General features: G+C 37.2%; 1 protein-coding gene across 2 annotated transcripts in view; it reads left to right on the forward strand.

Moving 5' to 3' along the window:
• LOC117962749 (RNA-binding motif, single-stranded-interacting protein 3) overlaps positions 1-22,661 on the forward strand; it is a 379,650-nt gene that overhangs the window by 22,917 nt on the left and 334,072 nt on the right. For both annotated transcript variants that reach the window (XM_059022898.1, XM_059022899.1), the window contains one exon: positions 19,617-19,685. In XM_059022898.1, coding sequence (XP_058878881.1) covers positions 19,617-19,685 — 69 coding nt within the window. The remainder of the gene's footprint in view (positions 1-19,616; positions 19,686-22,661) is intronic.

The raw sequence follows: 22,661 nt of genomic DNA on the forward strand, positions 1-22,661 counted from the left end.
CTGATCCTTTTTGGCTTTGATTATGTTTTAGTTCAATAAATAATTAAGACTTAAACAAATTATCAATAATATCAAAGTATTATTGTTTGAACCAACAGATACAAAAGGGAGAATGGGTATGCAAAATCAGATACATATCATTTCTGATGCCAGGGCACACACACAGCAGGCACTGGATTAGTTTTACTGGAGGTACTCGAAGCAGAGAATATTATGACCATTGTTTTGGTGCCCTTCAATCCTGCCAACTAACCCTTATAATCCACCGTAATGGCTCACTGCACACTTTTGACAGTTTGTTTTCTTACTCCTATTTGCCCATTCGCAACAATTCAGTGCTAGCTCACTGGCCTGTTTTCTGCTTCAGTACCATAAGATTCCTGAACTGCTATAATTACTGGTTATAAATTAATGTTTCACAAAATAGGTAGGCATCTTCTTAAGTGTATTGAAATAGATTTTTTCTTTTTATGTATAATTTCCAATGCAATAAAGCCCATGTGTTATATGTGCTTGTGTCACTCATTTCAAAAGCCCTGCAGAAACTTTGTCTATGTAACATTCTATATTTTTGGGGAATTTCTTGTAGGCACCTGTTCGTTTTCAATATAAAACTACAGTACCTTGTTGTAACTGTAATTAATCCTTGCTTAAATGATATAATTAGCTGACAGGCAGTTACTAAGTGACACAGTATTTAACTTACAGTAGGCACCTGAAGATCAGGAAGTCATACATTTTATCCCTAGCTGGGGTTGGCTAAGATTAGATGCTTATCTAAAATAAGTACTGTGCTACAGTAAATCCTATTTGGATATCCAGATTGCAGTGCAAGATACACAAAGATAGACTGGACTGCGAGTTTGACAGACAAAGGGCTTCCTCAAGTTTTTCAATATGATAGCTGCATTAATGCATTTTAAAAGATGCCTTCACTTTGCACATTATAAATCGGGCTCCACATCTTTTAAATTGTCTTTGATTTCCTATAACAGTTTTTTTTCTTTGCAGTATGGTCTAGAACATTTTGATTGGACAGTTAGTAGGGTCAAATTATGAATCCCTCAGTGCAGGGCTCTAAGGTTACTTTTTTCTAAGGTAAAATATCTAGTGCACACTGACAGATGTTAAGCACATATAATAAAATCTCCAAACACTACACAATCTTGTAACAAGAAAGTAACTATTACAAACTAAGTTCAAGACCAGGTTTAGAACATGCATCACTCTACAATACAATAAAATCAGACCAATACAATAACACCTGCTTATTCAAGTACAGCATAGACTTATTATGATTATTATTATGACCCCCCCTCACCCCACGCTTTCATTCTTATATATAGAAGTTCACTATGTTAGTATAACACCTCACAGGAAATGTGTTTGTTTTTGTTGTAATAACTAAATGTTGGAGGCAGCAGGGATCAGAACAATTGTAAGGGGAATGTAAAAAGTAAAAATAAAAAATTCAAATGAATGCATTTTTTGGAGCTAAATTGAGAACATTGCATAGAAAGTTGTGCTTTGAGTATCACACTGGGATGATTCATAAGCATTGAGAGTTTGGTAAAATGAGTTTTCTAGCGAAAGTAAAGATTGTTTCATTGATTGGTATGTAATTTTCAACAAAGCTAAAATACTGGCAAATGTAAAATTGTTTCCTTGTGAGTATTTGTACTGACAATCAGATGACGACCAACAGCAGAGCTCATCTAATTGTGTTGAGTCAGGCTTGGAAGTCTTTTGAAGTAGTCTAATATGGAACCCCAGTTTCTGAGCAGTGTAGTTTTCCAGTGTGTTTTAAATGGAATACCTTAGGGAAAACTTTGTGGAACCATGGCAGTGTTCCATCGGAATGTACTTTCTAATGCTCCACTGTATTCAACACAAAAAGCTGTAAAGCTTTAGCTGTTGTTACGTTCCATGTTTCTGATGCTGAACGCCAGTGTTTTTCATAAGATTCGTTGTTGAAGCTCCTGCTGTTTATTTCATACATGTACACGAGCATGTGCAGGTTTACAGTGGTACTTTTGTAATTTGTTTGAACTGAGAACTACAGAAACGAGTTGTTATACTTAGGGCCGTGTTTTCGATACCCAATGTCAACAATATTAATATACATTGCTGTTGAGCCACTCAACTAAGGTATTTTTTGCTGGACAGGTGGTAATATGATGTGCGCTCCGAGCCTGCCTCATTGACTCTGACACTGACAGTCACAGACAAATCAGACAGTCAGAAGGTGCCGCCTTCTTTTTCTGTACCACGCCCAGTGCAATGATCAGATTATGAGGGCAGGTCCTCCTAACCAACCCCTAAACAAAACGATTGAGTATTTTTCTTTTCCAAATATGATATTAAACTCAAAACAGTACAGTGTAATATGAGAATCCAAGGCAATGTTATAAAAAACAAAACAAACAAAAAAACACATTGCTACTTCAGTGCATAAACTTTTTTCTACATTTATTTTAAAATGTTTAAATTACAGCATGACTGATCATTACATGTTTTGATTTTGTGTGTTTGGATCTATAAACCCATTTGCCCACCCTAGTGTTGTCAGTATTTCAGCTTTTTAAAAGTAGGATACCTGTTAATCCAAATATTTATTAAAATAATTCTCTTTTTGGAGAAGCTCATAAAAATTACTACACTGCACTGATGAGCCCCAATCAGGGCTGAATGTTTTGACTGCTTGTTTATCTTATTAAGTTATTAAATTATTTAGCAGATATTTGTTTATCTATGAGGTTCTCCAAAAAGAAAAATGTCAGTGTTATTAAATTTGTTATTGATTTTGTACTTCATCCTTTATGCCTCTAACCACTTCAACACCATGACGTTCGCACGTACGTCAAATGAAAACCAGCTTACTGCACCATTCTATTCTATGATCGGTTTCTCAGTCTAGCGTTTCAGGTTTCATTCTCGAAGGCAGTGCTAGTACTGTGGAATGTGCAATGAAGGTTGGGGGAGGGTCAGGTGACGTTTGTATCCAGTTGCGTGTCATGTAGCGACTCCAATCTAGCTGTGGGCATTTAGAAGACAGATATATTGCGGGAAGCCATTCAACTTTTACAAGTATATATATAGTGTTTTAAATTATTATTTTTAGTTGTATTATTAGTTTTACTTGTTTAGTAGTTTATATAGTTTTTAGCGAAAGCTAAACATGACAACGTACGTGGTCTTTCTATAATGAACAACAGGAGTGAAGTTGGTTCGGAGGATTTCGATACCAGCGACAGTGATGCTGACTTATCACTCAGCGATGATGATGAAGAGGATGTGGAGCCAAGAATAGTACAAACTGTACAAACAGAAGAGCATGCAGCTACTTTACAGGTAAGCCAGCTGCAAACGGGAAGCTATTTGGTTTGAAATGGCGTGCTGTGACGAAATACTATCAAAACACAGCACTGGGTACAGGCAATGTGGCAGCCAGATCCATCACAATGCCTGCGCAAAGTAGCTGTGTACACGAATTTGTGACTGTCCCTCCAACACAAGGGAATCAGAGACTGTAAAAAAGGTGTAGGGACTGCTACGAAAATGAAAACAAAAGAAAGGACACAAGAAAAATGTGCAGTGGTTGCAAAGGTAACCCCGGGTTCCGTTGTATTGAACATTTCAAAAAATGGCACAGAGCAAGTCGATAATGGAACATGTTTTGATGTTGTTTGATCTTTATTTGATAATTACTGTTTACTGATTATTATAGTTATTAGCAGCATTTTTGTTTTCATTGTTCAAAAAAAAAAAATCATTTTTTTTTTCTCTGTATTGAATATGGGTATGTAGTACACAGGAGCATAAAGGGTTAATGAAAAACAGAGTTTTGGTCATCTATGCAGTGGAGTCGCTTTGATTTGTTGAACTGCTGGGTTTATTATAACTAAAGGGCTGAGATAGGGCAGAGGGAAGAAGACCGTTCTTCACACACTCTGGTGAGGGTAATGAATGGGTTGGACAAGCTTATATGATTCAGATGGCCTCCTCTAGTTGGCAAATGCTCTTCTGATTTCAGGTCATAACACTGAGTGTTGTAATTCAGTATTACATCCACCAGATGGGGCTACAGACTTCATATGCATGTTAGAGTTGAGTGACAACCCTTGTCAATGGATTTTCTTTTCTCTATTGTGTCCAGTAGGTTTAATGTAATAGACTATGTGATCTTGTTTTTGCCACTGCATCGAACACTCTTTTGTCCTGCCTAGATCATCTTCTTATAATCCACTGTGTAGATTAATTTAAGATTGTCACCTTGGTCATCACTGTCATGTGTATAGAGCCCTATAGGCTAGTTCAGCCGAACAAACAGAAGCATGCATTGGTTGACAGTCTCTAATGTGTATCAGGTTGTGCAGCCTCATACCTATTGTATCTACTAGCGTGTTTGTTAATGACATTCTTGCACTTAAATAACCTTTCAAAATTAAAAATGCAGCTGCTTTCTGGTGTTACCTTGTGGCAGGGGCCCTGCACCTGTAAATAATGTGTTTACTTTTATAAATAAAGTTTGTGTTAGATATGGCAGGGCTGGGAGGTTAGAATTCCCTCCCTGTCTAATTGAACTTCATATGCAGCATGTGGCCAGGTGTTGATTGACTATCTGATTATCAATTAACCCTGGCCACATGCCTTTAAAAAGGGTCTGAGAAGGATCGATCCCGACTGCGTGTCTCAACCAGGGGTAGAGAACCAAGTACGCAGTCAACCTGTGTTACTGGGGTTGTATATACTACCTTCAAGCATAGGGATTAATGTGTGACGAGGAGAAGGTTCCTGCAGCGGGACCTCCCTTTTAGTGGGGCAGAGCTGAGCCATTTTTTGGCAAACTTTGAATCACTTTTGTAACTTTTAGCTGTGTTTTTCCTCTTTGTGTTTGTTTTGCCTTTTTATATTTATTTTCATGTATATTTTTGTATATGCCCTTCCGCACTAGGACTACCATTGTTGGTACCCTAGTGGTGGCAACCACCTACTGCATCTGTGTGTAAATCCTGCAATAAAACCTGGACGATTGCGCAGAGTCCTCTGTGTCTGTCATCTATCAGCCGATATCCACACAGTAACAGAACACCCCTGTTACATACCTGTTTTTATTCATCTAAAAAGAAACCTTGCTATTCAGTGGTTCACAATTCCATACCTCTTTAAAATTAAAAAAACAAGGCTGTTCAGTCTTGCATTTTATGTAGATTTTGGTTTGTAAATACTGCAAATGCAGCCATGGAGTAAATTTGTTTGCAGTGATTTGCAGTTAAACCAGATGTTGCCTCTGCTCAAACAGTGCTGTCAGACTGACATCAAGAATGTGATGCAGTAACATTGTTTGCAGTTGAGGAGACAAAGGTAATCCTTCTGGGTTCCCATTGTAAAATACTTTTTTGTAACCATTTTACCCTCAATGGACTTTCTTTGCCACTTGGAAAAAAAGCAAGACATGCTGGTGTGACGATGGATCCAGCGTTAACATTTAAGTCACATTTCAAAAATGTGACATTTCATTCCCATCCCTGTAATATTGCAAGGATCAGTTCTTATATTTCCTTATTTGGTTGCTGACCAAGTAGTGCACATGTTTCTCTTCCAGGTTCGACTATTGCATTGCCATGTTTGCAGGTCTCTCTTTTCCAACTCAGTAGGAGAATGGTACCTGTACTGCAGACATGTGTTAGCTATATCAACCAAGAACTATAATATGGGGCATTTGCAGGGTGATAGGGCTTTTAGCTGAGCGTTGCCCATAGACAATGGAATACATTACCACAGTATTTTATATATATATGGGGAATTCCGAAACTATGGTGGTCTTAAATGTCAAGATTGTCCTGTCTGATTGCTGTGAGACTGCTTTGTTGTGAAAGGAGCTATTTAAATGAAACGTTATTGTTCTGTTTGAGTTTCTACTTTTGTAATGGTTAAAGACATGGTACAGTATGTCAGTTGTATGCAGCAGTGTTGTTAAAAGATAGGATACCAAAGTAGCTCATACAGGCTTCCTGTTTTTGTAGATTGACAGAGTAAAATGCTAACACCCTTGGTATTGATGTTTTTAAAGGAGAGATATAGATACTAGGGTTTTTTTTAATTATCTCCTCTTATTAACAAAAACATCTTTATCACTGCCCCACTTTTCCCTATTTTTTATATAATGTATTCATTTTTTTATATGGAAAGTTGCAGCTGCTTCCTGGTACCTAATCAGTGCACTTGTTGTGGTTCAAACTCCCCTTCTAGTGAAAGCATGGTAAAGCATAATAAAAAATATGGCAAACTACGGTAAACTACAGTAAATGCTGTATAACCTTGGTAAAAGCATTGGAAAATCACTGTGCAAATTTACCATGATAAACTTTTATAAGGGACACTCCAATATGCTAGCTGTAATAAGATAAGTCTATGTGACTGTGGCAATGTGCCCCGCCCCTGTGTGCTTATTATGTGTTGTGTGTTGGTGCGTGTGTTAATGTTGGTGTATAGATTGGTACACGGGATATAAACGGGTCTGTGTTTCACGTGTGATTTAAAAAGGTAGATTTGTATTTAGGCACGAGGAGAGCACAAATCACTTCACGTGCTGATTAAATGTAATATGTGAGCACGGGGTTGCACAGAATTAATTCACGTGCTGGGATTCAAGTGAATAATTAATTAGTAATTGAATCCCAGCACAACAGTATATATAGATGCACATTTTCATTCAGTCGGGGTTAGGTGTTCGGTGAGTGGAGAACGGGATTGGAGCGGAAGTAAATGTTAATGAAAAGAGTAAGAATTAGTAGTTGTTTTCACTCACCGTGTTTGTTTGTTTGTCTCTCCGTGCACCGTTTGTTAAGTGTTAGTTCGTTTTGTTTGTCTGTTTATTTTGGCTACAAGTGCCGTGTCCTGTTTTGTGTTCCAACCTTTTATTTTCTGTTCTGTTTATTAAATGCTGAGCGAAAGCATTCGCTCAGCTTCACCAAACCACAAATCTCTGTCTGTTTATTTCCTGCATCTGGTCTGACGCCACCCACTCCGGCCGTCTTTGTGACAGTGACCTACGTCAAAGGCACAAGGATGCAGTGGTTTATCAAAAGCATGGTATTTTAAGTGCTGCGTTTCCATGTCCTGAATGAAGTAAAAAAAAAAAAAAAAAAAAAAACATTGTTATAACAACTACCGATTTGACAAGGTAAAAATAATTGATTAGTCACCACTTTAAAAAAAATATTGAGAAAACATGTATTTGATAATGTCTGGTGCCCTATTTGTGAATATGCTGGAGTTCATTGAAACTATTTATGAATGTTCTAAAATGTAATTTTTGTGTTGCTCACTTATTCCATCCATCTGAAACTAGCGTGCTTCACAATTACTTTCTGTTTCACTTCAAACAGCCGAATACAATTAAAATATTGACATTGCTAGTTCGCTTCTATTATACAATTTAACATTACTATTTTTTGATGAGTTTGTAGTTTCGATGGAAGTAAAGTGTTGCTCTGCAGCTGCTTTAAAACTACCAGTCTACCAGTTTCATAGTTCGAGTGTCACTTTTCTCGTCTACTAGTCGACTATCAGGTGTTACCCTTATGTTGTACCTAAAGATCATCTGCACGCAAGTGGAGACCAGTAAATATTTTAATTATATATAGAGTGAAATATTGGAGTAGTATTTTTTGCATTTGAGACTATAGTGAAAAGACTGTTATGGTTTCAGTCGCCTGTCAAGTGCGAGACCATTATCTTCCTATACAAGAGTAGTGTTCTTTCCCAGCTAGTTTCAAGTATTTATTGAATTAGCTGCACCTTCCTCCCACTCTTGACACCTACTTTAATAAAAGGAACCTGGATGAGTGGTCTCAAAAGTGGGTGAAAATATACATTTTATGTAATTCAGTCCAATTCCTGGCACAGACTGAAAGGAACAATTCTCCTGTCGTCATACGGGTATGCTGTAGCATTTACAATTGCAAATCTTAATTAAATGCTATAAGGCTTGAGCTATTGCTACAGCTGAAAGACATTTATTGGGTTGTTTTTTCAAACACATGTATTTTTGTTCTGGTTCAGGTTACTGCAGGCAGGAAATATTATTCAGAACTATTGCTGTGTAGCAACTCGATGGTCGTTTCCTGGGTAAGGTTTGCTTGTAGGATGCGTGAGAAAGTATACTGTGCTTACCCATATATTATGGTATTTAAAACAACAGCGATGCAATGCTTTTTGAAAAATGTGTGGTTGCCTAGTAAGCATTATAGGACTCATTAGTTATCTGTATTTTGATGAATTCAGTAATATGAGATTTTTATGAAACCTTTCTAGTCTGACGATAAGAACCAACAACAATCTAAAACATTAATATTTTAATTCTTTCAATATTTTGATTTCCATCCATTTAGCTTTATTTATTTATTTAAAAAAAGACATTCTGGCATTTCATGGCATTACAGTACCAATAAATGATGCCTCATTTGCCCTCAAAATAGATGTGTGTAATATCAATATAATATACATGTACCAAGAATAATTTTGCAGAATATGTTGATACATCATTTATGATGTTTAAAAAGATAAATGTAAATATGCAGTTTTTTTTTTTTAATCCCAAAACAGTGATTTGTTTTCTTCTGTCTAATGAACTAGCTTATTTGCATTCATCAGTCTTCACTGTCTGCAGGTCTGACAGACACGGTGGCTTTGAAAGTTCTACATTATGTCTCATTTTGATATTGGCTGAGATAAATTAGCAGCCTAAGCTGTTCATCTCAAAGATGAACCCAACCAGGCATCCTTTAAAACTCATTCTGTATTAATAAGCACAATTGCATGGTTAAGTTTTTCATGGTTTTTCTCTATACTACCTGTGATGGTGCAAGTCCTACCCCATAAACAAAATAAAAACTATAGCCTTGCTTGAGCCTATGTGAACATTTAAACAGGACTTAAACCAAAGATAGTCTGAATTAAACAACAATTGCATACCTATTGTGGCTGTAAATTGTGATTGTAAACCCCTGGTATAAACAAAAGAAAATCTAAGACAAAAAAAAAAAGTTAGTATTTTAAAAATAACTGTACTGAATGTTGAAAGCGGGTATCTCTCTGAAAAGGTGCACATTTTCATAGCGATGTGCAAACAGTGTTTTGGTACCTGAAATACATATGAAGGAAAATAAACTACGATATTTTTAAAAGAAAGAAAATAATTACTTTTTCTTCTGTTTGTAATAATTTGTTAATTGCAATGACACCAGCTCAGTGTGGGGCCAGTGCTGCAGAGCGATACCATTTTTGCAGAGGCTGAAATGATTTTTACCTTATGTCTTGTTTAGAAGGCAGATGGGGCTGCCTAACTAAGGTAGGGGGGTTTATGGTTTTTGTAAGTCCAAGTTTTAGATTTTTGATTTGTTTTTGTTTTGCATTCTAATTTACAATTGATTATTTAAGTATATAATATTTATTTGTAATTAAATTTGAGTAGGTTAGTAGGTATTTAAAATTGTGTACAGGGAAGTTGGTTCCAGACCTTCACAATTCTCTGTGTAAAAAAGTGCCTCATTTTCTGTTCTGAATGCTCCTTTATCTAATCTCCAATTGTGACTCCTGGTCCTTGTTTCTTTTTTCAGGTTGAAAAAGTCCCTTTGGTCAACATTGTCAATACCTTTTAGAATTTTGAATGCTTGAATCAGATCGCTGCATAGTCTTCTTTGTTCAAGGCTGAATAGATTCCATTCTTTTAGCCTGTCTGCCTATGACATGCCTTTTAAACCCAGAATAATTCTGGTCGCTCTTCTTTGCACTCTTTCTAGAGCAGCAATATCCTTTTTGAAGCAAGGTGACCAGAACTGAACACAATATTCTAGATGAGGTCTTACTAATGTATTGTACAGTTTTAACATTACTTCCCTTGATTTAAATTCAACACTTCTCACAATATATCCGAGCATCTTGTTGGCCTTTTTTATAGCTTTCCCACATTGTCTAGATGAAGACATTTCTGAGTCAACATAAACTCCTAGGTCTTTTTCATAGATCCCTTCTTCAATTTCAGTATCTCCTATATGATATTTATAATGCACATTTTTATTGCCTGCGTGCAGTACCTTACGCTTTTCTCTATTAAATGTAATTTGCCATGTGTCTGCCCAGAATGTTGTCTAGATCATTTTGAATGACCTTTGCTGCTGCAACAGTGTTTTCCACTCCTCCTATTTTTGTGTCTGCAAATTTAACAAGTTTTCTTACTATACCAGAATCTAAGTCATTAATATAGATTAAGAATAGCAGAGGACCTAATACTGATCCCTGTGGTACACCACTGGTTACCTTGCTCCATTTTGAGGTTTCTCCTCTAATCAGTACTTTCTGTTTTCTACATGTTAACCACTCCCTAATCCATGTGCATTTATTTCCTTGAATCCCTACTGCATTCAGTTTTGAGAATTAATCTTTTATGCAGGACTTTGTCAAAAGCTTTCTGGAAATCTAAATTAACTATGTCATATGCTTTGCAGTTATCCATTGTCGATGTTGCATCCTCAAAAAAGTCAAGCAGGTTAGACACGATCTCCCTTTCCTAAAACCATGCTGTCTGTCTCCCAGGATACTGTTACCATATAGGTAATTTTCCATTTATTATAGTTTCCATAAGTTTACATATAATAGAAGTCAGGCTTATTGGTCTGTAGTTACCTGGTTTGGTTTTGTCTCCATTTTTGTGGGATAGGTATTATGTTTGCAATTCTCCAGCCTGTCGGTACAACCCCTGTTGCATGATCTTGGTTAGTGGTTTGTAAATAACTTCTTTCATCATGAGTACTATTGGGAGGATCTCATCCGGCCCAGGGGATTTGTTTATTTTAAGAGCTCCTAGTCCCTTTAACACTTCTGCCTCAGTTATGCTAAAGTTATTTAAAACTGGATAGGAATAAGTTGACATGTGGGGCATGTTGTCCGTATCCTCCTTTGTAAAAGCTTGTGAAAAGTAATAATTTAATGTATTTGCTATGATTTTGCCATTTGTGTCTCTTAGACATTTAACTTCCTCTTTGAATGTTCTCTTGCTGTTATAATATTGGAAAAAAACATTTTGGAACTGGTTTTAGCCCCCTCAGCAATGGTTATTTCTATCTGTCTTGGCCTTTCTAACTTCCTTTTTGACTTGTGTTTGCAGTTCCAAGTACTCTTTCTGTGTACTTAGTTTTTGGTCCCTTTTAAACTCTGTAAAGTGCCTTTTTTCTCTGAATATTTTTTTAAATTGATCTATTAAACCATTTTGTTTTAGATTTAGATTTGTCTACTTTTGGGATGTAATTGTTTTGCGCCTCTAGTACTACATTTAAACAGCCATCCTTTTTCTGTGGATGTTTTCTCTATTTTACTCCAATCCACTTCTGTTAGTCTCTGTTTCATACCTTCATAGTTTGCCGTTCTAAAAAATATATATATATATAATGTAAAATGTTGGTGTTGCAAATCTAACTTCTGTTTTCTGCTTTCTTGCATTGAACATTACAAGTCATCTTGGCAAACCCTACACTACCCCTGGACAGCGAACATCTGGGCTAGGGATCAAGCCTGTGTCCCAGGGTGCCTGTGTTAAACAATAAGCCATTTGATCAATTTGTTTGAGGGTTATGCCATTTTATTTTTTTCCTCACAGTGAAAGTCTTTGGTCTGCTGTGCGTCATTTCAGACGCAGATAAACTCAGAGCTGGGATCTTAACTTGCAGACTTTTATAACAAAGGGATGATTTACAAGCACACTACTGTACATCAGCTGTAGCACAGCATTGTCCTACAATAGCAATGGTTGTAGGGAACTTTATATATGGAATTGGCCCGTGTCCAAACTTGGGCTGCTAAAGTATTTTACCCAGAACCTCCCAGTTTATTTCAAGTCAAACATTAAGTTGCAATTTATTTACTTTCTGTATGATAATGTAATACAAATAAAAAGGTTAGCTACTATGGTATTAAGATCTGAGCATTTGAAACAAAAAAGTACTTTACTGTCCAAAAACACTATAGCTTACAGTAGATACAATTGGAAACTACATAAACAGAGAGTGGCAGTGTCAGATCTGAAGGAACTGAACATTCGAAACATACTAGTTAGACAATTGTATTGTGTTTACTTTTTAAACTTATTTCATGGGAAAGGAATGCCCACACTGATCCCAGATGTAAACAAACAAAAACAAATAACATAAATTAATACATTAAATAAAATAAATGATCTGGCTCACAAATGATGGAAAAATAAAATTAGGCAACAGAACAGCTATAATCTCTGCACAAATATCAAGCAACTGTAATTATTATTATTTATTTATTTTTTTTTACATCACAGCAGTCCGTTTAAAAGCAGCATATAATTATTTTTCCACTTGAAGCAGTTACAGAAAAAAAAAATGTGCAAACACTTAGCTCAGAAGCAGAGCAATTTGTTTGTTTCAAAACAACGCATTAATCATCTTAGCTGCTTTCCATGTCACGTATTTCTCGCAAGGCTACATGCAAATCAGAAGCATCGGAACAAAGAGCACAAACATAATTCATAAAACAGACCACTTTTCAGAACACATTTCCATAGAGTACAGTTTACAGAATATGTTGCAGCATGGGGTCCCAAACTTCCTCGGCTTAGTGCCTCCAAGACATTAGACATCCTGATGAATCTTTGTTTCCCTTACTAGGGGAGGTATATTCTCTTTACTTGCCTAAATGTTTCAACTTCAGGATTAAACATATGTAACTGTTTAAACTTTAACATATTGGGAATCTTCAAAAAAGCCATCCTGAGAATCCCTCCATTAGAGTGCTCTTACATTTTCATGATAAGCTATAACATTGTTGTGCATGAGACCACATGTGGACAACACAACAAAATAAAGTCTTACACTGCACACATCCTGCTGTATAAAAACTACAACTGACCTCTACATTTCACATGCATATATTTGGCAATGGTTAAATGCTCAGGAACAATTCTAAATGTTTAACACTTGAAAAACTTATTTAAGCAAGTATTAGACTATTGAAGCAAGTAAATCAGCCACAGGGTGGATAGGTAACGCTGTGTCCCATGGCACCCCATAGACGCGAAGTGCTGAGCAGAGTCAGAGATACATGAAATAGGAAAAACGAGGGAGCGAGTAAGTGTCCTTGAGGTCCTGGAACGTACGAAGACCATTATCAAAGATATTGCTAAGAACAATTTCAGGTGGACCAGGGTGGGTAAGTAAAAGGCTGGGATCCTGTCAATAAAAAGGGATTATTCCAGATAGATGACAGCTTATGAAATTTTGGGGAGTTGCCAAGAAATTGGTTAACTTTCTTCCAAATATCTGATGAGTTTGCAATGATTGGGCCCATTCGGAGAGAGATAGTCCTACCCTTAGGAGCTGAAAATAAAAGATACTGAAGTCTGATTGGCTTAACTAATTCCTCAACTGGTCACCATGAAGCTGATGCGCCTGAGTCCAACCATGTTTTAAATACCCTTAATTGAAAAGTCCAGTAGTAATATTTAAAAATGGGTACAGCCAGGCCGGCCAATGTTTTAGAGCGCTGCAAAGTAGTCAACCGAATTCTTGGCCGTCTATCCCTCCAAATAAAACCTGTTATAATTGTATTGATTTGTTCCAGGTACTTTTGTGGGAGTGAAATGGGGATCATAGAAAATAGGAAATGAATACGAGGGAGTACATTTTTATAATGGAGATCCTTCCGTGTAATGTAACCTGTAATGGAGACCATCTAGACTAGGGGTGTCAAACTCCAATCCTCGAGGGCCGCAGGGGCTTCTGGTTTTCATTTCAACTTAAGCTCTCAGTTAACACAACTGGTCTAATTATTTGTTCAATTTGACGTATTTAATGTTTTTCAAGGTCTTTTACAGTTGATGGTTTTAAAATGCACTTGATTCAAGGTACACTACCTATGAAACATTTTGAGGCTGAAGGAGAAGTGTTAAATGTGTCCAGTTAATCAATTACTTAGACCAATTAAGTAATTGAGAGCTTGGGTGGAACGAAAGCCAGAAGACACTGCGGCCCTCCAGGAACTTTGACACCCCTGATATTCTAGACAAATCTGCTTTGATTTTATTTAGATCTTCAAGCATATTTTCTTTACGAATCTGCTGGAAATTAGGGTATATCTTAATACCCAAATATGTGAGACCTGTTACCTGCGGCCAAATAGGGATATGAGGAGGGAGAGGGGTTATGGTAGCGATAGGGTTCAAAGGCATAAAAATAGATTTGGACCAATTTATTTTATATCCAGAGACTTTACCAAATTAAACTGAATTAGAAATATCAGATAGAAACAAGAGTATATCATCAGCATAGAGTGATATATGTTGCTTGGAGCCCTGTATAGTGATGGGAGCTATATTCGTACTTTGTCTTATAGCTTGTGCCAGCGGTTCTAAGGAAAGGACAAATAATAATGGTGGTAATGGACAGCCCTGTCGAGTACCTCTGCCAAGCGCGAACTGAGGGGATAACACTGACCCTGTCTGCACACATGCAGTAGGATTGTTGTATTAGGTGCGGATCATATTGATAAAGGAAAGACCAAAGCCAAATCGTCCTAGAACTGACCACAGGTAATTCCTCTAGGCGATTGAATGCCTTCTCAGCATCCAGAGAAAATATAGCGCAAGAGGCAAGTTGATGTGGGGCTTGGTCTAAAATATGAAAGAGACGCCATATGTTGACTGAAGCAAGGCGGCCCTTCAAAAAACCTGTCTGATCGTGATGTATTAGGTTACCTATACATTTCTCCAACCGCCTAGAGAGAGCCTTTGCAAATAATTTTAGGTCTGAGTTTAAAAGTGAAAGGGGCCTGTAGCTAGAACATTCTAAAGGGTATTTTCCTTTTTTAACAAGCAACGAAATCAATGCCGATTTCTGATCTCTATGGAAAGCCATTTTGCAATGAAAAATTTATAGAATTGAGTATTAGTGATCCAGCTTGATCCCATATTGCCAGCAGTAGCTCAGGTGGAATGTCATTCAACCCAGGGGACTCGCTTTTGCATAGTTCAAGCTGCTGCCTCCAACTCTTGCAAAGTTTAAAGGAGTATTCAAGAGTTCAGCCTGTTCAGCAGTTAAATGAGGCAATTCCAATCGGTTTAGAAATTCCTCAGTTTTAACCAAGTCTGCACCAGCTTCAGAGGTGTAAAGTTGTGAATGGAATTCTTGAAAGACTTTGTTAACCTGCTGTGGTTTAGAAAGTACAACATTATTGCTGTCCCTGATTGCCTCAATCGAAGCTAGGTGTTCTGATTGTTTTAATCATAATGCAAGTAATCTGCTATGTCTTTCTGCCTGCTCACAATAGAGCTATCTTGTCTTGTGTACCAGGAATTCTGCTGTAACGCTGGTAACATTTTTATACTCACTCGTTAAAGTGGCAAGGTGTTTTGCTTTACTCTTCAAGAAGTTGCATTTTTATTCTGTTTCTAACTTTGAAATTGTAGCTTCTAACTGGGAGATCTGTTTGTTGCATGTTTTATTCAGCAGTACAGCAAACCCTAATAAAGCATTTAGTAACCTGCCATAATGAATGGGGGTTGGTTGCAGTATTAGTGTTAATTTCTAGGAAGTCTCTCAATCCCTCAGTAAGATATTTTAAGAAATCTTCATTCTGGAGTAGGAATGAGTTAAAACACCAGCGTTTAGCATGCGTGATTCCTGGAGCCAAGTCAACTGAATACAGAAACAGAGAGTGATCAGAAATAAGAATTGGCAATATATCTGTGGAAATAATGTTACGCATAATAGTTGGGGAAATAAAAATGTAGTCAATGCGAGAGTATGTTTTGTGTCTGTGAAAAGAATGTGAAGTCCTTAACACCATTGTTTCTCAAACGTCATGCATCATATACATTTAGGTGTTGTGCAAAGTTTTGAAAGCATTTGGAGGCAGAGGGAGAGGACAGGGCAGTGCCCTGTGATGAAGTATCAAGAGCTGGGTTGAAAGTCAAGTTAAAATCTTAAGTTCAGTTCCAATGAAGCAGATCCTATGCTGTGAAGTCAAGCCAGTCAAATGCAGCAGTTTATTATTCAAAAGCCAAAAAAGGGAAAAAAGAAAGAAAAAAAATGTAATATCCAACTCCAGTGTTGAAAGTGATGCAACAGATTTATTCCATAGATTGAATATTAGACTTCTGTAGCCCTGAAACAAATCTTTCTGCTTCTTGTGCCGAATCGAACAGACTGGATTGGCCATCATGAGATGAGATACAGAGATTTCCTTACTTAAGCTATTGTAAACTGCTTGAATAACTTTGATTTTGATTTTGATGTCAGTGAATTTATGTTTTAAAAAAAAAATTATAATCTGTACACACAATTTATAAAATAGTTCTGTGCACATTCTGCGAAATACGATACTTTACCCGTGACACTGGCCGTGAATGTTAAAGAAAGTTTCTGCGGTTTTCACAGGGACTTACACATAAATGTGTCCGGGTATAATGGTATCATCTCTTCTGCTGTGCTTTGCATTGTTTTACATTTTTTCTTAACACAGGCCCAGTAATTCTCCACGTTGTCCAACCGTAAACTGCAAAGTCAGTTTGATAAGTAACCGGGTATTCCATAATGCAGATAATGTCTTTCTCGCCACTGTGAAGTGCTAGCACAAATCTGGTATGGATACCTCCTGTTATCACTCCGGATAACAAAGGATGATTAAAAAAAAATAAAGAAAGAAAGAAAGCACTCTCACCTCATACTGTTGTAGGTTTTGTGAGGAAGGGTTTGCATGATTTAAAGGCAGACTCATTTGTGTCATGATGAAAATGGGCAGTAGTATTTTACTTTAAAATGTAATGAACAAACCAAGAATTACAAGAAGTATAAAGAATCAAATACAGAAAAACTGCACTTTCAATGGCAATGTTCAATTCAACATCTGTATAAACTCTAATATCACCACACCCCGGCTTGCAATGCACCAGGGGCGTGGTGATATTAGAGTATATCACAAACCCTGCTGTGCCTTATTGCTTGCTTATAAAATGGGTCTTTTAAATACTCTATCCTGATTGGTCAAAACAGGTCACACGGGGGTGTTTATATTACAGCATATCACTATGGGTTGGCACTTCTTTTCAAAAAGGGACAACACTGGTAGATATCTAACTAAACAGCAGCATGTGATGATAACTAACACTGTAAGATTATATTTACACTGTTACAAAGCAGGGCAATCTCGCACATATTGCGTGTGGGACTCGTAAGTGCTTTTCCAGTGAGCAATCCATGCAGTTCCAGCGTATGTGGGAACAGTCTGGGAATCTCCTATGGGGATTTGTCGGATTATATTCTGAGGCATTAGAAATATGTAAAACGTTTCATTCGGCATTTATGGCGTACAGCAGCTTTTCAACACAGCTCTGCCACAGCTAAAACAAATTAGAAAGAAGGCAGCAGGTGCAGTGCTTGCTCTCTCTTGAGCTCAATATGTAAGCATGGCAGCAACCATCTGACTTCAAGTTAGAATATTGTCAGGAGTGATAACCTGCAGGTGATTGTGAAGTGATAGTCTGTCTTTATTTTGTAATCCCGGAAAGGGACCTTGTGAAACGTCCCTGGCAAAAGTTACAAAAACAGTCCTGACAGTAGCATGTGTTCAAAGTAGGATGTCCCATTGAAAGACCTTTATTTTGCAGTAGCCCATGTCCCATTGAAAGGCCTTTATTTTACACTTGCCCAAGGCCCATTGAAAATTAAAATAATGTGTGTCTATAAGTGTCCTTTTGAGTTAAGGGTGAAAACCTTTCAAAACACGTGGGAATGTGGCTGGAGCCATACATTGAGTGAGTGATGATTAGGCTCCAGTCACAGGGTATATGAAGGATGTTAATGGTGTTGGGTAGAGAGTTAATGTAGGCAAAGGTGAGAAAGGAGAATGTAAATTGTGTGTTAGTGTCGGGGGTTAAGTGCGTGTTTTATTTAAAGCGATGGCTTGGTCTGAAACTACAGGGTGTATGAAGAATGTCCTGTTTTGTTTAACTGCTTGTTTTGGCCACTGTGCTTGTTTATTTTGTTCTCGTGTTTTGTTTAATGTTTTGCCATTTATTATTAAAAGTGCGCAGAAGCGCTTAAACTTGCACTTCTTTACTGAATCTTACTTCCTGGTAGAAACAGCCTTGTGGGGAACACCCAAGGCAGCATTATAACACATACCATTTAACCCAATGAAGTGCATATTTTTTTACTGTTGAGTTAAGGACCCCCAAAAATGGTTTTAAAATGTGGGGAATTATAACATAGATTTATCTATTTTAGTCTATACTTTTTTTATTGGCAGTGTTTACCAAAAAGTCCCTTTTATAATGTATATTAACCAACTGAAATACTGTTTGCCGATAAGTGTCCTTTTTGAGTTAAGGACCCTAAAATTGGTTAAAAATGTGGGGAATAGCCCAGGCAACATTATCACACATTACCTTTTTTAGTACATATTGTTTTATTGGCACAGTTTTTGCCACAACCTCCCATTGAAATGTATAGTAACTGATTGAAATACTATGTGCCAATAAGTGTCCTGTTGAGTTAAGGACCCCACCATAGTTTTAAATTGTGGGGAGCACTCTAGGCAGCATTATAACATATAGCTTTACCCTGAAAATGTAACAAAATGAATAGTCAATATAGTCAAACCGAGAAGACACTGGAGTCCCGAAGACCAGGTTTGAGTAGCCCTGATCGAGTGGTTTGGAAAACCTATGTGTCTGAGTTATTAATTCCTATCTAGACCAACGTATGATTGGTTTAGTTTCATGCTACTAAAAACCAACGTTATTCGCTCAATTTTTCGGTTATTAGTTATATTTTCTTCTTAGGACCCTGTTGACGCAGGGAACTTATCCACGACTAACAGGTCCCATCACCCAGCCTCAGTTGAGCTGTGGCAGCTGCCAGAGGTCTCTCCTCATAGGAGGGCTCATTAAGACTGAAAGGCAAGGTGCTGGCATCATCCCCTTAAATACATATTTGAACATTTAATTATGTTGTCGCTTCGCTTATTGAATAATTCATTTCTCCAAAGGGTTCATTTTGGTACCGGTGTTGACAAACAATGGCTGAGAATTAATTTTCAATTTTAAGGAGTGTTATGGTAGACAGGGGAATGTATTGGGATAAAAGGTTTTGGTAAATTGCTTGGATGCTTGGTGGTGCAGTGGATTTCTGCACTACTATAGCTTTTCACCACTGGAGGCCTGGGTTGAGATATGACCTGGGTCACATCTTATCTTAGCAACTAGTGGACAGTAAGTAGTCACATCACTATCCCTTTTCTCACAATTGGCCACATTTGACAGCTTCTGCTCAAGTGAGATTTGTGGATGGTGGGGTTTGGCATAAATCTCCCAAGAAGCTTACATAGTGTCTATCTCCACCCTGCCTATTCATGAGAACAAAAACCTGATTGCATCAATATAAAAAAGTTTGCATCTGTGAGTGAAGACAATAGGATGACTACGATAACGAGTCTAGAGTCAGCAGAAACCTGAAATTGTAATTGTTAATTCTATGAAGTGTACATTTAAGTTGAATGGCTTGGTAACAAGGTGGATTTTTCTTTAATTACAGAGTACGGACGTGTCTAAGACCTCAGGTGCTCCATCATACAGCAGATGGTCCAGTTCACAGACACATCAGGTAACAGCAGTTTGGCAAGTCCATTAAACAATATTGATCAATATTGAAAGATACCTGTTCAATCTGTTATTTGTTGTTTTTAAAGTGTGTTACTCATCTGTCACACAGTTTCAATAAAGCAGTGTGGAACACCCTGTGGGGAGTGGGCAGGATGGTAAACCAAGCAGAAGTCTTATGGGAAAGGAGGCTTTTATAGGTGTGGACCAACATGGAGAAGGCTGCAAGCCTGCTCCATAGTGTTGCACCTCCAGGGACTTTTCAAAGTGAACAAAATGCACAGTTAATTAACTTTTAATTAACTTATGATAAGGAATTTATAGTAGCATTGTTTTATTGGCATTGTATTTTGATTTGATTGAATTTTTTTTTTAGTTTTATTTTTAAATTTTACAAAACAAGTTTTTAATTGTACTCCCCCAAAGCAAACTTTTATTAGAAGCTTATATCTAATTAGATTTGTGCATGCTTATTTGGTTTGGGTTCACCTAACAGATATTTGATGAAACCTGGCATGTGTAGCCTCCTGAATGATTATTGGAACATTTTAATTAAAAATAATAAAACTTACTCCATTTGAAATGAGAAAATACCCTGTTAATGTTACAAAACCGAGAAGCAAACTAGGCGAAAATGTTTAAGAAACCCGTTTTTATCCATTCAGAAAACGGAACAAATGCCTGGCCAAGTGTTTCATATTCACAAAGCTAATCGCAAAGCTCAGGAGTCATTAAACATGTTTAAGAAGCCTGTGTTTATGAATAGTATGCAGTTTGATATTCATGAAACTGTTTTAGACTGTTCTTGGTTTCCTAAACAACAGTTTCATGTAATCAAATTATTCATAAAAATAGGCTTTGAAGAAAAAAAAAAAAACATGATTTAAATAATAAGTTAAAGCTTTGTTAATAGGGAACATTATTCATTAGTTTTTTTTTTCTGATTCAAGAAACTAAATATCCACCCAGGTATGTTTTAGAGACTTTTTAGGGATTTCTGCATGTGGTTTCTGGTGAGCAGGTAAAATCTGATGGATGTGCAAAATGGTACACTGTTAAAGCAGCTGCAACATGGAAGGTACAGGTGCTTTCATGTGTATTCTTACTTCATCAACCCAAGTGTGCCTGGAATCTTGTGATGTGGATCTCGGTTCACTAAGCAATGAGCTCACTACATTTACGACCTGTCATGTCCTATATTTGGCCCAGAGTGAGTACCCGTGACCCTCGAACCACTGTGCTTCCCATTCCTCTGGGTTTTGTAAATGTCAGTTGGTCTTGTTTGATACAGTACTATGTGCACATGGGAAGAAGTTTTTTTTTGTCGGACAAGACAAGAACATAGCACATAGATAGGGCTGTTTGTTTTTAATATATCGCTAACATATTTGTTTTGTGCAGAAGGGGCTCTTTATTGAAACAGGCTTCACCGTTCAGTTTGAAAACATGCAGAAATATCCAGGTAATCATTTGGAAAGCAAATGAGTTGGATGGAGAATTTTTTATTGTTTCTATTTTGTTATTCGTGTGGGGGAAAATAAAACAAAATGTAATTATTAGAATGTCAGACATTATTATGGTTATATGTTATGTAATAATAATGTCCTAGAGAACACAGTGTAAACCAGCAATCTTGCTTTAAACAAAGTAATGTTCTTTCTCAATATTTATTATTATTATTTATTTCTTAGCAGATGCCCTAATCCAGGGCGATTTACAATTGTTACAAGATATCACATTATTTTTACATACAATACATTATTTATTTTTTTACACATTATTTTTACATTTTTTACATACCCATTTATACAGTTGGGTTTTTACTGGAACAATCCAGGTAAAGTACCTTGCTCAAGGGTATAGCAGCAGTGTCCCCCACCTGGGATTGAACCCACGACCCCCCGGTCAAGAGTCCAGAGCCCTAATCACTACTCCACACTGCTGCCTATACAAATATACAAAGTTTTTAAATAGATTTGCTTTAAAACGCATACCACCTAAATACTGCACTGTTTTCATTTTCTTTCCAGTCGGGACCTTGGGGGCTTCATGCTCAACTTGGTTACAGCAAATCACAAAGACTCATGCAGTAAAAGATTACTATACCTCTTTCACACTTTCTTGCAGGGCTGCAGGTGTTCAAAGTGATTGACACCCAGCTTGCTTGCTTGCTTTTTGGATATCACCACCTCAGCCACAGTCCGTCCGGCTGTTTCAGCTGGTCAGGCTGTCTCCAACAGGTTTCGATGATGTTTCATAAAGAACCTAAGTCAGCTCAAAATAAATAAGTACTCTAAAAGGCTGAATACAGAGTGAGGTATTGAGAATTATAACTCACTTCTGGCTGTGTGTTCCTTCTTAGTTAACTGTACAACTAAATCTCAACCCATTGCATTTTCTCTCTTTCTTTAGCTCTTACACACTCCTATTCCTTACCTAACACACACACACACAGACACACACACAGACACACACACGCACACACACACACATACCTATCTCTGTTTCATTTTACTTGTATCTGTAGTGAATTCTGCAATTACTAAATTAGAATAATGCTGATAAATGCCAGTGAGCTGGAAGATGAATTATTATTCCCTATTACCATCCAGCCTTTTCTTTTTTGGCCCTGTGTCCTCTGCAGCAGTTTGGTTTAAATTAGAAGTCTACCCCATGTGTGTGGAAGAGTAATGAACTATCCAGCCATGGCAGACGACTATATTATTAATATGACATTTGATTAGTTCTTTTTTCAGGTAATACCTTAGCCATGCCATCCAGCCTGAATATTAAAAACGATTTTTGAGCGTGAAAAGTTATTACCCAGGGCCCAGAGATAAATATTGGTGTGGCAAACAACTAGATGAGGCCCACCAAGAGAATGACCTTGGTGGGTCACCAGTGTGGGGAAGCAATTAAAAAGGCAAACAAAATACTTGGTTATATAAGTGCCCAGTACAAATGAAAAGAGGTTGCGGTG

Source organism: Acipenser ruthenus, chromosome 4 (assembly GCF_902713425.1).
Source record: "Acipenser ruthenus chromosome 4, fAciRut3.2 maternal haplotype, whole genome shotgun sequence".
NCBI lineage: Eukaryota > Metazoa > Chordata > Actinopteri > Acipenseriformes > Acipenseridae > Acipenser > Acipenser ruthenus.